A 15,600-nucleotide genomic window follows, 5' to 3' on the forward strand; every position below is an offset into this window, starting at 1 on the left:
CAGCACTGCTTCTCTTTTAACTGAAGAGCCGTGGGGTCGGCCCGCACCCTTCGCTCCTATGGTCAGAATTGTCCAAATTTGCTCCCGTTGTTGCATTTGCCCCTCAAGCTCACCTTTGAGTGCGACTTGGAAACCAAAGGTATGAGAAAACCAAAATACCCAGCAAAACCCCACCTGGTCGAAGCCCCCTTGTCACAGAATTTCTTCTAAAGGCATCTTTTTTGGTTTTAAATTTTTTTTTTTTTTTTAAAGTGCTAACAATGAAAGGACAGGCAGCTGTTGGAGAGGGCACAGCAGAGGGCTACAAAGATGAGGGGCCTGGAGCATCTCCCTTACGAGGAGAGGCTGAGGGACTTGGGTCTAGAGACGGCTGAGTGGGGATCTGATCAACACCTATAAATAAAGGGTGGGTGTCAGGAGGATGGGGTCAGTCTTTTTTCAGTAGTGCCCAGTGACAGGACAAGAGGTAACAGGCACAAACTTGAATAGAAGAAGTTCCATCTAAGCACGAGGAGGAACTTCTTTACTTTGAGGGTGGCAGAGCCCTGGAACAGGCTGCCCAGGGAGGTAGTGGAGTCTCCTTCTCTGGAGACATTCAAAACCCGCCTGGGCAAGCTCCTGTGCAACCTGCTCTGGGTAGAACTGCTTTGGCAGGGGGGTTGGACTAGATGATCTCCAGAGGCCCCTTCCAACCCTATGTGATTCTGTCAAAGTGATTGTATCAGTATGTGAACACGGCCTACACTGATAGCTGTCACAACACACAGAGAAAATGTGCTCAACACCAGCCGTGGGCAGGAGCTGCAGAGACAGAGCCGCATACAGCGAGCTGGCACGCAGGGTTACGGTGACAACCCCACCTCTGGACATCATTCCTACCCACTACCTTTTCACTACACACACTCCCCGACCACCAATTTTCAACTGTAGATGAAATAGCCAACTTGCTGGGCTTTTTGGGACGAAATCAGAAAAGACACCGTATGCAGCTGCATGTGACACAGAAGGTGAAGCTATGCTTGAAAAATTAAGCACTTTATTTTAAACAATGATTATTTTTTTCTTTTTACAAAACGTCCGAGACTGTACAAGACATCAACATTTTTCTAAGGTAGGTGTTTAAGTTATGTAACCATATCCTCTTTTTCAATTTTGAGGTAGATATATACACATTTCCAGTCAGCATTTTTAAAAAACGCATAAGCCCTCCCCGCTATAATCCAAACATAAAAGCAACGCACAAGAACACAACGCCCGTTTTTCCCACTACTAATTGCTCAGATAAATTGGAATTCATGTCACAGCCTACACAAGTTGGCATTTAGAAGTTGGCCCACTAACTCCATGAAGAAATCCTGACAAGACCAGAGCTGGTATCACGGAGGGGCATCGTCTAAGGCAACACTTCCAGCAGGAGAATCCTCTGCCCCAGAAGCAGGGCTGTCAGGCAGAGGAAGAGAGGTGTCTATTTCCAGGCTGTGCTGCTTCTCCAGATCACAGTTCACGTCAGAGTTTCCTCCGCCACTCACCTCTCCCTCCGACTCCTCAGTCAATTTGTCTTGGGCCTGAGCTGACTCCTCAGAATCTTCTTTTTCACGCAGAAAGCTGCAAATCATATTGGGCCTGCTGTAGGAGAAATCTCTGTCCTTGATCTGTAACCACTCCACTCCACCTGATGCAAAGAAGGAAAATTCATGTTATACTTCCTATGACCACCTGACTGCCCGTATTTGATGTAAAATGGCTGCATATTCTTAAAATATGAAGCAGTAGCACTGCCTTGAGTGAAGAAAAAACACAATTAAAAGCAACAGGGTACTGCTAATGAATACTACTGAATATCTGACTACTGTAATTAATACTACTGCATATCTGACTAATGAATACATAGTCAATATCTGACTCAAAACATCTGACAATGTAAAAGCACTCACTTCCGTACAAAAACCCCACCACTGACATAAAGCAAACGCGCAAGCACTGAGATCTGCCTAAAGAATAAAAATCAGTGTGAATGGTCCACTGGGTGTGTCTTTGCAAGGAAGTTAAATTCCTTTGCAGTTAACTGTGAATTCAGTAAGAACAATTCAGTTGTGGTACATACAACATGGAACTTCTCAAGAGGGGTATTACAGATTTTCAACAATTACACAGACTGAAAAAGGCATTAGAAAAATTGACAAGTTAAAAAAAAAAAATCATTTAAGAACTACGAAACAAGACCTCTGATTTCAGACCTAGTACAAAACTTTTACATGACAAAAAAAAGACGTAACAGGCAACGTCAGCATATGTTTGCCACAGAAGGGTGTACGAACAAGGCAATCTCCTACCAGTCACTTCTAGAGGCAGCACTGGTCAGAAGGAATCTCTCCCCCTTTTTTGTGTTTTATATTTTTCTATTTAAATACACATATTTGTTGCCTAACAAAGAAAGCTCCTCTAACTTCCTACACGCTCTTGAATCAAACACTTAACCAAGGCTGACACTCCTAAGCATAATCCATCCACGTCCCTATGCATAAGAGGAAAGGCACTAACCAACATTCTCTTCTCCTTCCTTCTTCTCTGTCAAAAGTGTCCGTGTCATGTTCAACTTCTTCATTGTATGACACTTGTATTTCAGCTGTACTTTTTGGTTGCCTTCTGCATCTACTATGAAGAAAGGAGAAAACACAATCCCCAAACCCCAATCATTATAGTGAATTCCACTATCAACTGAAGCAAGGTAAATATTACTTTTAACCTCCCAAGCTACCACAATGAATAAGACATAAAATCACAACGATTACCATGCTCTGTGTTTTCTTCAAAAACCACACAGGTTCCCAAGGTATCTGTGGAAAACAAAGTGAGAAAGTCTTAGAGACTAATTGATACCAGCTGTAGATGCTGCACCCAGTGATGCAGCCCTGTGAATGTTCTGACTTCCAGCCCCTCGCCAAGGCCCAGCGCTGGTAACACCACTGCCAACTCAGACAGGAGTATCACTGTCATTGAAAGCCACTAAAAGACAGGACTCTATACCATTTTCTTCCAGCTGGATGTTGTCACCATAAAGCAAATGGGAGAACTACAGATTGCATAACATATCAGTCCTGCTTATTCAGGAGACAACGAGCATGCACTTTAAGGCATTTTATGCCCCACGTTTTTCCCCTGCAGAAATACCAGCTGGTGCACGCCACAGCCAGCCTCCAGGCATGCTTTCCAGAAAGTGACATGGATGCAGGGCTAACTTAGCAGTGAACTCAGACTGGTGCTGCTCTATACAGTGTCATACAGACACCACCCCGAACTTCAGCGCCCCACAGCCCCGTGTTCTCCATTCACAGTGCAATTAACTGGCATCGAGAAAGTTCTTTGGGTCACGTGAAAAAAGGAGAGATTGCATCCACATAATTTTTCCTACCTTCATATTCTCCTGCAAATACGTATCTGTCCACTTGTAAAATGGGCCTCTCTGTCTCTATTCCCTACAAAAAGAGGGACAAAATTGCAGAGATGTCAGGTCTCCATTAGTCCAGGCAAATTTCTTGCTGTGAGACTAGAGAAGACAGATATAGAAGAATCCAGATTACATCATTTCCTTGAAAAGATAACAGTAAAATGTTGGGTTTTTTACACTATTTATTACATTACAACTATTCCATAACACTGTAAGTGTGAAATAAAAACTTTCTTTTGGTATTAAAGGAAAAGATTCCAGACTGTAAAGCTTTCTCAAACTATCAACTTCACGTGAAGAAAAGCTCAAGTTTAAAACAGGATTTATGGAAGCGGATAAAAGAGCATAGCAGAGGCTAGGATTTTACAGAAGGTAGCAGAATCCTGAAAGAGTGGCAAGACTTACAATTAAATTAATATTTATTAGTTTTCAAAAAAGGTATTAAAGTAGTTTTAGTCATTACAAGTGACCCTCGGGTCTTATGCAATGTTAAACATCAGGGGTGGGGAAGGAGGAGTTCTCTTTCTGTTTTTGTAGGAGGCTTAGTTAAGAAGTGGTAACAAATGTTTCAAAGGGTTTCACCAATCTTACTGTAGAATCAGTGTGCTGTCAAAAAAAAATAATAAATGTAACAACCATTTTTCAGTCTATCATCATACATGTTACTTTAAGTATATTAAATACAAAGAATATACCAGATAATACTGTTCTAGTAATAACAACAAACCCAACAATGCTGAAATGGTATAGAAAATGCTCTAGTATGTTAAAAAACACCCAAGAGATTTAGAGCAAACTGCAGCCAATTGTCTATTTGGGTTACAGAAAATTAATTTAAAACACTGTTATTTCCCCTAAGAAATAAACTTAGCCTCAGTTTTAAATTAGCAATAAAAATATACATATTTACATGAAAAAATGATGTTATTTTCTACGCTCCAATTAAGACCATTTCTGTAAAGCAGAAGAACTTTCAAAGTTTTTTGGAAAAGACACAAAAGTCCGGCATAAAGCACCACATCAACACCAGAAGTGCAATTGCAAGGGTCACAGAAGCTGCTGTGATTATTGTGCGTCTACATACGGAAGGAGTTGGAGACTGATGTTACTTAATTTTATTTTTTTTGAAACAAGGAGTGGAAGAGTAAGGCAGCAGTTCTGTCAGCTCATTCCCTTCCTCTGCAGCAGAGCTTTTTCAAATGCACAGGCCAGGATCCCATTACTCTTAACATAAGATATACCTAGGAACTATATTTTGATAAAAAATAATGGCCAAACAGCATACACTAATTAAGACAATATGTCTTTTAATAGTACATCATGAACATCAACATTATTCACAGCATGAAGATAAGCACACACGAAAAGTTTTGAAGATGAGGCATTATGTGGTAAATTCCATAAAATACAGAATATCATAGAGGTTAATAGGAATTTGTGGAATTTTCCTCTTGTACTTTTAACAAACAGAAATTTCTAACATCATTAGATGTTTCTGTTGGATTAAGTTAAGCATGTTAATAGCAGTAAGCTAACGTGTAGAACATATTTTTGGTTGGGTTTTTTTTACAACAGAAAATTAATAACCAGTACTAGGTAGCAACTTTAAGTTTTTAATATTCAAAACTTTATTTCTTTGGCTGATTGCATTTGGGTTTGAACTATGCAAAATTAGAGATTGTCTTCGCCTTATGTGACCAGCATCCCAGAAAGGTTGCTAAAAAGAATAATGCAAAACAGAATCTTTTATTGGAGTTTTAACAACAGTTGTCCATTACAAAAAAATCTCAGGGAACACTTAGTCTGTAGAGAGAGCACAGGTAGATTTGGTTACAAGTAGGATACAGTATAGATTTTTTTTTTTTTTTAAGAGAGAGTGCACAAATGCAGCCAAATACAGCCAAGACAGTACATGTAGCTCTCTATCAAAGATCCAATCTGTTATCAACTTCAAGAAATTTAGAAACAGCTTGAGTCCCTTGTTCACATGCGTACTGACTTACCCCTTTCCTATTGTGCTGTAATCACTCACCAAAATCTTGCATTTGTTTTCACATTTTTCTAAGAAGTCTGAATCAATAATTCCTGATAGTTCCACCATGACCAGTTGCTCCTACAAGATAAGTTTATAACACACATCTGTAATTGATATATTTGAATTCAGGAGAAAAATAGAACAAAAAACCCAACTAGCACATAAAGACCTAGACCTCCACAATAAGCAGACCCCAAATCTGACTTAATCTGCATTTTGTCTAGAGAAAATGGCAGGCAGATATTGCAATACCCAGGGGAATGCAGCCACCCCATTACTCCATCATACACCTGTTTCACACCCAAATTTCCTGGGCTTTTTTTCCTAGCTAGAAAGGGAGCTCATTTTTCAAGGGTGAAATCAGTATATGTAAGCAATTTATTAATTACAACAATATGACCAGATACATATCCCAAAATAAATTTTCTAAAATTTTAGTACCTACCTAAGAAAGACATTGTACCAAGAGGTTAAGTTAAGCAACATGCTGCTTGAAACGGTTATTTTTAACTCTTTGTAACACATTGCTTTGCAATCAATTCCCATTCATAATTCCTTACAGTTTGGGGTGAGGAAAATGCAAAAGCAAACCAAAAAAGGAGCTACCTTGAAAAATTCAAGGATAAAGAGTTTTCAAGAATCATCATCTTAGATGGGCAACAGTTTGCATTTTCGGGTGTTACAGCGGGAGGAGGCGATTGAAACTGTAAGAGTGCTTTCCGACAACCCCATTTTTCATAAAACCGTAAGTAAAACGGCCCTAACGACAGGGCTTTCAGGACACATCCTTCGAGGGGGCAGAGAAACCCGACAGGCCCAGGGGACGCTCTGTGCCCGGGGACAGCCACGGCGGCCCCCCGCCCGCCTCTCCTCACGTCTCCGGCCTGTCCCGCCGGCCGTCCTCCCGGGGAAGGCCCCGCAGAAAGACGGCGAGAGGAGAAAAGCCACCCCCGCTCCCTCACAGGGCCCCGGAGCAGGTGCTGGACCCCTGGCTGCCACCCTGCAGGCAGCCTGTCCCGAACCCCTCTGCCCCAGCGGCGGCCGGGCCGGGCCCACAGGCGGGACACGCCCCGAGGGGGGCCGGCCAGAGGGGAGCTCCCCTCAGACCGCTGCACGGCAGGGGAACGCCCGCCGCAGCGCCTCCCGTTACCGACATGCACCCACCCACCTCCACCTCCTCTTCCTCTGCTTCATCTTGCCTCTCGCCCTCCTCCCTGCTCTCTGCCGCCGCCATGTCGCCAGCGAACGCCCCGCTTCCCCCTCGCGCCTCAGCGCGCACCGCGTGGGCCCGGCGCCGCCATCTTAGGAGGGGTGATTCCCGGGCTCCCGCCCTGGAGGGGGCGGGCGTGAGGCGCGCGCCGCCGCGGCCGTTGAGCGGTGGGACATGAGGGCCGGCTCCCGAGGGGGCGGAGCGTGGCGGTGCCGTCGGCGGGCCCTGGGGAAGAGGGTGAAGCCCGGCGGGGGTGGAGCCCGAGGCCGGGGTGAGAGGCGGGGCTGTGGGAGCAGGAGGAGGGGCGGGGAGGGTGAGGAGGAGCCGCAGCCCCGGGGGGGGGGACGGGGTTTCTACCGCCTTTGGGGGCGCACCGCCGCGGCTGGGCCCAGTCCCGGTTTCCCCCCCTCATGCCGGTAGCCCCTCTCCGCACCTGCGCCGCTCGGCGCCGGCCTGCCGTGCGGCACCGCGGATTGAACCCTGCGGAAAGCCTCCCGCGGTGGGAGAGAGGGAAGCGATTCGCCTTCTGCGCAGTTAAACTCATTTACTGTCTGCACGGCCTGCGCCTCAGGCTTCCCCGTTATCTCCTCAGGGTTCTGCCTGACTTCCATCTCACACCGATTCCTGAGAGAGCGTGTTAATTTAGTTCTTTATAACTTCAGGATGTCGCACTCTATAATCCTTAGTCTCACACTTTTTTTTTTTTTCTTTTTCTTTGTACTGTCATTCTCTCCCGTTTTCCTTCTGTATGCCGTGTTTCTTATTTTGCATCCAAAGCGTCTTTCTACTCCTTGTCAAAGTCAGCAATTAAAATGTTAAATAAAAACTGATCCCCGGGGAGTTCACTGTAGGTTTTTTTCCAGCCGCTACTTAACCTCTATCTTACACAAGATAAACATAAATGTCAGCGTAGCACCATATCAAGTGTTTTAACAGTGTCCAGCTATGTGTAATCTAATCCATTTCTCCCTTTTCCCGGAAAAAAATCACTGATTTTAAACATATCAAGTAAGTTTGGCAGGATTTTTCTTTGGGAAGCCAGCATTAGGCTTCATGTCATTTTCTGTTAAGCTTCATGTTTGTAATTATTCTTTCCTTGGAGCTTGTTGTAGAGTACTGCATACTGCTGTGGTAAGAACAACCTATAAATTTGGATTAGTTCTAAATACTGAAAAAGATGCAGGGACATGTTGCCTTTTAGTCAGGCAAATTGCAAAAGCTTGAATTTTAACTGGAGAGGATAATAGCTGTAGAACAGATGTTTGGTATATTACAAGTATTAGCTATCAGATACTTTGCTTAGCGTGAGCTTTAGAAAATAACAAAAATAAGTTTTTGCGTATTTAATTTCATGTTCTGCCACTAGAAGGAGATAGATTAATAACGTTATGCTTAGAGAGCTTGTTCAACGTTTCTGATAGATGTTTTTAGTGAGCTTCTAACTTTTAAAGCTGTATGTAAATGTTAGTAACTTTAGGTAGTTGATCTTACGCTGTATAATATGAGTACATGTGTGGTAAGCCCAGTCTTTTAATAGTTCTTAACTACTGGTTTCTATTTATTATATTGCTGTGTTCCACAATTACATTTTTGCATCAGGTCTTCCTTTCTTTTGATAAAATTTTTGTTGTTTTAGAAGAGTTCTGCTTGAATACAGCAGAATAAACTCTGTATTCTGAATATATATTTAAAAATTAATTGTCAGAACTGACACTGTTTCTGTAACATTATGTTAATGCCATCATTCTCTTTTTATAGATGGGAGGAGGTTAAATGACTTAACTAAAACTACAGAAAGCCCTTACAAGAACATAAATATGTGCCAAATCAGCCTGTGTAAATCATAGACTGGCATGAACTGCCGATGAAGGAGACATTTGTTTGCTTTTATACCAGCCTAAGTGTCCTGTAGTATCTGGGGTCATCTCAGTCTCCTAGTTATCATAAGTCAGGGCATGCAGTTGGATGATGGGACATTTTTGATGCATTAGTGCCAAATGTATTTTAAAAGCGACTATCTCATTGTCAGGCTAAACTTGCCATGGGCGTTAGTGGTTTGCCTTGGTCTATCATATCCTGGCAAGAGTATTTCAACAACTTATCTCTTAAAAGAGACTGTCCTCAGAGTCTGCCAGGGAGATTGAACTGCTTGATGAGATAAATATGGAAATACACGTCTTGAGGATCCAGGTTTTGGGTTTCTGAGGCCTCAGCTAACAATCCTGTCAGTGCTTGAACAGATTTATGTGTGCATGCTGCCAGAGGCAAGTAGCTAAGCGGCACTTAGGTCAATTTGAGTCAGTGACAACTAAATGGTAAATTTAAAATAATTGATTGTGTTTGAGATCTATGTATGTAATACGTATGCACTAGTTTCAGGGTGTTCACTTGCAATTTCAGCATGTTAATGCATATATTATTTTGAGTCCTGTAGTTTGCAAATTTTAGTTGTGGAATTTCATAGATTAGAGACTTGGATTGTCTACTTGAGCAAATAAACATTACTGCAATTAAGCCACATTACAGGAAATCAGAGAAAGTTCACTTGAACATGTAATGAATAAATTCTGGCTTTCCACTTTGTCTCAATTTTCCATTTTCTTTTGATTTTTATCTTCGTGCTTGGAATTCTTTCTCAATCCTTTGCAGGAGGCAATTGCCCTTTCTTGGTTCCCTCCTGAATACTTACTTTCTTGTGAGGCCCTGGCACTATTCTGTCTAAGAAAAAGGTTAGATGTTTTGTAAAAAGAGGGTAAGATAGAGTCTTTGTTTAAGTTCTTGAATTTTCTCTGTCTGTTTAGACTGTGAGTGCCTCTGGTAGAAAATCTTTTCTATTGTGTAGTCAAAAACCACATAATTTAGTATTTAAAAAAATATAATAGATCATATGCGTGCATGTATACACACACTATAAATATATAGTCCAAATATCTGTACTGCTTGCTGAATTGACTGCCCCAGGAGAAGGGTGTTGTAGTGTTTTAAATTGGAAGTGCAACTAAAATTGACGATGTGACATAAGGTGATTGCCTGTGCATATCAGAAGAGACTCCTCAGTAAAATGTTACCATGTATAGCATAGTAATACAACGTTGTAAGGTGCAGAGAGATGCAGAATGAAGCTTGGAAGAGAGTAGTGTATATTTTATGGCTCTAGCCAGGGTTACAAAAGGTAAATCAGCCCCAGGACAAAGGTAATTTGCTGGTAGTATTACAGAGGATGATTTCCATTTCCCTGCAGCTACATTGCCGAGCCTCTTCAATTAGGAATTTGCAAGCCCAACCAGCTCATAGGTGTCACCAAAAAAACCAAAACCAACCAACCAAACACAAAAAAAACCCACAAAAAAACCCAAACCTGCTGGATTCCTTTGCATCTGTGCCTTTGTCTTTTCAAAAAGCTCCCTAAAGATCATGGAAGGAAATCCTAGCAACCCTATTAGACGAAGCACAGTCAGAGAAGAGTAGGGTAAAGTAAGGGGTGCTTTAACAGGGGTGCCTGCTATTACCCCAGAGCATGCTGTCCTGTATGGGAGAAGAAGCACAGAGGTATGGTGTTCTCTCCTGCTTCCTGAGCAGAGGTAGCAGATGAGAGGAGTTAAGAGCAGGAGAAATTGAAGAGAAATTGTTTTCTTATTCTTTTTAAAAAATAACTGAGAAACCATGCATATGTTAGCTTCCCAAGTTCTGCTTCTGGAGAGATATTATTAACTTGTTCCCTATGTAGCCCCTTTAAAACTTTTTTGAAGATCTGTGCTATATACCCGTTCAGCAGCCCAGAGAGTGGATTTCACTCCCAGTCTCTGGAGTCTGGGATTCCTGAAGGCCAGTCTTGCTAATAAAGACTGGGGCAAAGGAAACACCAAGTACCTCAGCCTTTTCCATGTCGTGTGTCACCAGGGCCACTGCACCATTCAGCAGTGGGCTCACATTTTCCCTAGCCTTTCTTTTGTCACTTATATACTTACAGAAGCACTCCTTGTCTTTGACATCCCTCACAGGCTTCCATTCCAGCTGGGCTTTGGCTTTCCTGACCTCGTCCCTTCATACTTGGACAATGTCTCTGTATTCCTCACGGGTTATTTGTCCTTGATTTTTTGCTTCCTTTTTGTGTTTGAGTTTGGCTAGGAGCTCCTTGCTCATCCACACAGGCCTCCTGGCATTTTTTCCTGATATCCTACTCATTGGGATGGACAGCTCTTGAGTTTGGAGGAGATGATCCTTGAATATTAACCAGGTTTCCTGGGCCCCGTCTTCCCTCCAGGGCCTTATCCCGTGGGCAGAGTTCTTGAAGAGGCTTATTTTGCCTTTTTATCTTTTTTTCAGGGCCAAAGAGCTTAGCTGTTAAAAGTAATGAACGCTGCCTCCTGCACACAGCAGGCTCAGAGCTCCTGCATGGAGTCCTAAAACTGGGATCCCTCCCAGTAAAACTCAGCAGGTGACGATCTTCTGAAGCAGGTGGTAACAAGTAGGGAGTAAATTATGTTACTTGTTATCCAGCTGGATCAGAAGGGAATGTCTATCTATAGAATTGAGCTGTTCATTTATGAAATGGTAATGTTTGGAATCTTTTACATGACCTCAAATTAGTTGGCATCAGTTATTTGAGATACCGAGATGTAAATTCTTACTCCTGTTGGGCTGAAAGCAGTTGAATGCCCTTGACTTCAAAGGTCACTGGAAATGCTCATTATTTTTCAGGGCCAAGGTCTTATTTAATCTCAGCTGGCCTGTCTGTATTTGTTTAAAATATGTTTAAAACAAACTGATATAAAAGGCACGTGGATTTTTTTTTTGCATACAATTATGTAAAAGCAGAAGGTTATTTCTGTTTCATATTTATTTACTGATTTTGATCAATGCTCCCAGGGCTTTTTATTAAAGTGAAATATTTTTATTGAATTGTGTTTAGTTTTCCCAGTACATGAATGCCACTTTGCTTATTAGTGAAGTGCTGTTAAAAGCATTTTTTTTTTACACACCTTAAGAACTGCCAAAGTGGTTTGTAGTGCAGGAAATAAAAAATACTTATTAGTCAATCTGCATCAGAAACATCAGTCTTAATTCAGTAGGCTTTTATTGAAGTGTAACTTGGCAGCAATTTGGAATTCCTGGTAGTTTAGTGCTTTTGTGGGTATGCCCACTGACCTACAGAAAGTGTTTCTCACCCAATATAAAAAGAAAGAATCATATTGCTGAAGCCTGAAGGTAAATGCTGTATGAATTTATTTTTCTTACTGTGATATTACTACAAGGTGTTAGAATGTTGCTTTTTCAATGTTAGTTCATACTATGGGGGTGACATCATAAATGCATTCTATAGCTTCAAGGAACAGGACGGAACTGACAAAAGTGAGGTAGGAAATAGCGAAGAGAAGTCCAACAAATAAGTCCAGTCATTCAACCAACAGAAGCACGCACTGACTCAGTTATCTGTATGTGCATCTGCATAAGTACTAAAAATCTATTGCTCCATAAACACAAAACCCCCAAATCCAGAACAGAATAAGAATAGCTAGTTTAAATTGGGATAGCGCCATACTGTGCATGTTAGACATTTGAGAGGAGGATAAACACCGTGTAACACCAGGTATAAATTATGTAGGGAAGGTGAAAACATCCTTTTGCACTGCTAAAGGATGTTGAGTCAAATCAGACTTAAAATATGTCTTTAAAAACAAGTGATATACAATTGTATGAATTCTAATTAGGAAATGCATCTTATTAGGACTGTAGTATCTAGATGGTGGCAATCACTTCCTAATAAGGGAAATTAGACACTGTAAAAGCAGAAAACAAAACAGAAAAGATTGCTTATCTTGAGTATTCTAGATAAATGTCATATTGATTGGAGTCACGAGACTAAAATTCTCGGTGCCATAAATTTTAGGCTTCTTGGAGTGACTGGTGAAGTAACCTACAGGATAGAAATTAACTCTGGTCTTGATTCTTGATCACCATTCTGTGTGATCCACTTCAAACTGGTTTTATGGAAGAACCATTCCGAAATTAACGTGCTTGCAGTTGATGTTCTTGCACCAAAGTAAAGATCTGTTTGCATTACAGAGTGCTGCAGACTGCGGCTCTTAAAAGAAACAAAGCTGCCAAGGAACAAGAAGTTGTTCTTATGAATTGATTAATGGCTAAAAGGTGGGAAACAAAGGGTAGAAGAAAATGGTCTGTTTTCAAAATGAAGGGAAATCAATTAGTGGATTTCCATGGGAATTTGTAGTGTTAAACTTATTCCTAAATTACTTGTTTAAAAAAGAAATAAAGTGGTTGAAAATGAGGTACTGAAGTTGGATGATGATACTGTGTTTTCAGGGGCTGCAAAAATGAAAGCCTGCTGTGAGGATTAGCACACGAATGACTGGATGGTAAAATGATGGGTGAATGGCAACAGTTCTCTGGCTAAGAAACTCCTGAGCCAAAGACTGAGGAGATTTACAAGGTGAAATACCTTTGTTTGCTAGTCCTGCCTGGTCTTCTGCTCTTTTCCAGGTATTCAGTATGGGTTGATTTAGGCGACAAGGATACTGGCTAGGTGGATCTTTAATCTTGCTCAGTGTGCGGCTGTTTTGGGCTCTTAAATTTGGTTCAGAATGACAAACCAACCAGGTAGTAAACCTGATAGATTCCTTTCCAAAGTTTGTAAAGGCAAAAATTTACATTAACTCAATGGGAGACTGGGCAAGTACTTGAAGGAGGGATCCACTGGGAAAAATAAAATGGTCAGATCGTATCAGGTTGAGAATACAGTGTAGATACTTATGTTCTTCACCAGGTGGCCACTGCTGTGGACAGCGTACTGAGTTAGCTAGACCCAAAGGATAAACCCTTGCATGACCCCTAAATTCTGTTCAATAGCCTCATTTTTCATTCTGACTATTTAACTCAACTGTCTCTTGTACAGAAGCAGAGAAATATAACACAGTAAATAAATCACAGCAGATGACAGAACAAGAGATGGAAATCCCTGTGAAGATCCCATTGTCAGTTAACTTACCATGACATTTGGTGTGCTTACAATTACTGCTTTTACTCATGAAGGCATCAGTACCTGAAAAAAGATGCTATTGAGCTCTGTAGGAATTCTGCGTAGGAAGATTGTGAAAAGTATTGTTGTGAATGACTTTTAAGTCTTTAGAGCTATTGGAAAAGTAATTTTGAGGGGTTGTGTTGGCTTCGTCTGATGCAAAGCCAGTGCACTGATCCTCTGACAGCATGTCCTGCCTCTGTGTTCAAGAGGAAGGGAGGGTAATGAATGGGGAAGAAGGACCTAAATCTATAGCAATGCACACTTATCATTTCCACTGCTTTAGGAAATACTGTTCAGAAATGCCAAGCAAAAAGCAAAAAGGCAGAAATTGTCATGGTTGACCACAGTCTTTCAGTAGTTCTTACCTTCCTGATTCACCTCATTGTTTGATAGATAATGTTTGGAAAGCAAGGCAACCACTGCAACACAATAAGCTTTCCCATGGCAGTTGGATCTTTTTAAATGTTTTACATGTATTGCTGTTTTAAAAGGAAAGTAATGCTTTAGATGTGACAATGGAAATGACATGGTCGCAAATATTAGATGGCAATGTAGAAGCATTAATTTCCTGCTACATTTTCCATCTACAGGACAAGATGTAAATTTTTGTACGTACTTTCAATAATAATGAAAAAGTTGAAAATAAAGCAAGTTAATGGATCTGTTCAGTTTAAGCTTGTTCATAGACAGGTGCCATGCTGTTGGGGCTATGTTGACACAAACTCACACTACCATATCCTGTAAGATTTTGCTGCTTCGTTTCCAATGTGGTTTGCATTATGTAATTAAAGTACAATTATTTGGGGAACCAATTCTTAAAAATAGCTTTTGTTGCAGCACACAATGCCTAGGGTCATTTGAGGGTGTATCTACATGGATGGGTGCGGACAGTGACACGTTCACTCTGCCTGTGTCCTGAACCAGCCAGCTGGGAGCCAGCTCCGGCGTAGCAGCTCTGTGACTGTGATTCGTGTGTTGCTGAGCCTGAGTTAATAAGGCTGGCTGCGAGGCAGGATATATTAGCTTGGGCTCAGAACTGTGCTAATGTGGCCACATGATTTCTGGAAAGAAGCTGGTCTTATGTCCAGCTGGCTCAAATCGTGAATAGAGCAAAAACATGACTGTGTCTGTTGGTAAGCTAGTCAGGAGTGTAGGTCAGGAGATGAAGCTTGAGAGAATTTCTCTGTATTTCTGTAGCTGCTGTCAATGAGGTTTTTGCCTTTTATTTTAAAAAAATAAAATTCAATGCTGACAATTGCCTCCTTTAGTTTACAGTAAATTAATTATATTTTCTATATTTTGGAATGTACACTTTTGATTTCTTAACTATACCAGAGCAGATTCTTTTTCAAAAAGAGTGATTGTAAAGAATTTCCCCCGCCCTTAGAAAAGCAGATGAACAATCTTTTTAAAAAAGGAAGATCTTTTAGCCTTAAGGCTTAAAGACCTTACCATCCTTTGTTACTTACATTTGCAGGGAAGCATAGCTGGTTTTTTTCCCAGAAAGCAGTTGAGAGAGGGGGATGCCATTAGTGCAGATTCCAAATTGGACCTAGGCAGCTCTGGAGGGAGTTATTAGCTGCCTGAAAATGCCTCAGTGGTACTTACTGCTGATTTGATTTTTTTATTGCTGTAGAGGTCTGCTCTGAGAAGAATTTATCCCTTCTCTTGTGGATTTCTGAATGGTGAATACACTTGAGCCACTCTATGCAGGTCTATAATTAAAATGGAGGATATTGAATTCTGTTGGCCTTGGCCTTTCTAGCTCTCTTTTTTTGCTCTCATGGTGATTCTGAAGGCGTGTTGTTTACACTCAAGATCATCTTTTACAGTCAGCAGAAACACACACATATTATACCCTCTACATA

The 15,600-nt window shown here is 41.3% G+C and overlaps 1 protein-coding gene across 3 annotated transcripts; it reads right to left on the reverse strand.

Annotated features, from left to right (window-relative positions):
- Positions 1–1,014: 1,014 nt before the first annotated feature.
- GTF3C6 (general transcription factor IIIC subunit 6) lies at positions 1,015–6,900 on the reverse strand. Of its 3 annotated transcripts, none has more exons than XM_014964778.1 (6): positions 6,652–6,900; positions 5,481–5,561; positions 3,413–3,476; positions 2,793–2,837; positions 2,542–2,655; positions 1,015–1,672 (listed from the first exon to the last, which is right to left on the reverse strand). In XM_014964778.1, the coding sequence occupies exons 1-6, from the start codon at positions 6,715–6,717 to the stop codon at positions 1,377–1,379; spliced, it is 666 nt and encodes a 221-aa protein (XP_014820264.1). In that variant the 5' UTR covers positions 6,718–6,900; the 3' UTR covers positions 1,015–1,376. The 3 variants fall into 3 exon arrangements, with proteins under 3 accessions (XP_014820264.1, XP_014820265.1, XP_014820266.1); XM_014964779.1 differs by having other exon boundaries at positions 2,542–2,652; positions 6,652–6,898; XM_014964780.1 differs by having other exon boundaries at positions 6,683–6,705.
- Between the last annotated feature and the right edge of the window lie 8,700 nt (positions 6,901–15,600).

This window comes from Calidris pugnax, unplaced genomic scaffold (genome assembly GCF_001431845.1).
Source record: "Calidris pugnax isolate Ruff unplaced genomic scaffold, ASM143184v1 scaffold219, whole genome shotgun sequence".
NCBI lineage: Eukaryota > Metazoa > Chordata > Aves > Charadriiformes > Scolopacidae > Calidris > Calidris pugnax.

What these genes read in the sequence shown, in the direction of transcription:
- GTF3C6 (XM_014964778.1), bottom strand. Translation starts at nt 6,717, where the DNA reads ATGGCGGCGGCAGAGAGCAGGGAGGAGGGCGAGAGGCAAGATGAAGCA. An exon ending in ATTTGCAGGAGAATATGAAG is followed by an intron (nt 2,838 to 3,412) that starts GTAGGAAAAATT and finishes TGTTTTCCACAG; the next exon opens with ATACCTTGGGAACCTGTGTG. An exon ending in GGAAGGAGAAGAGAATGTTG is followed by an intron (nt 1,673 to 2,541) that starts GTTAGTGCCTTT and finishes TCTTTGCATCAG; the next exon opens with GTGGAGTGGAGTGGTTACAG.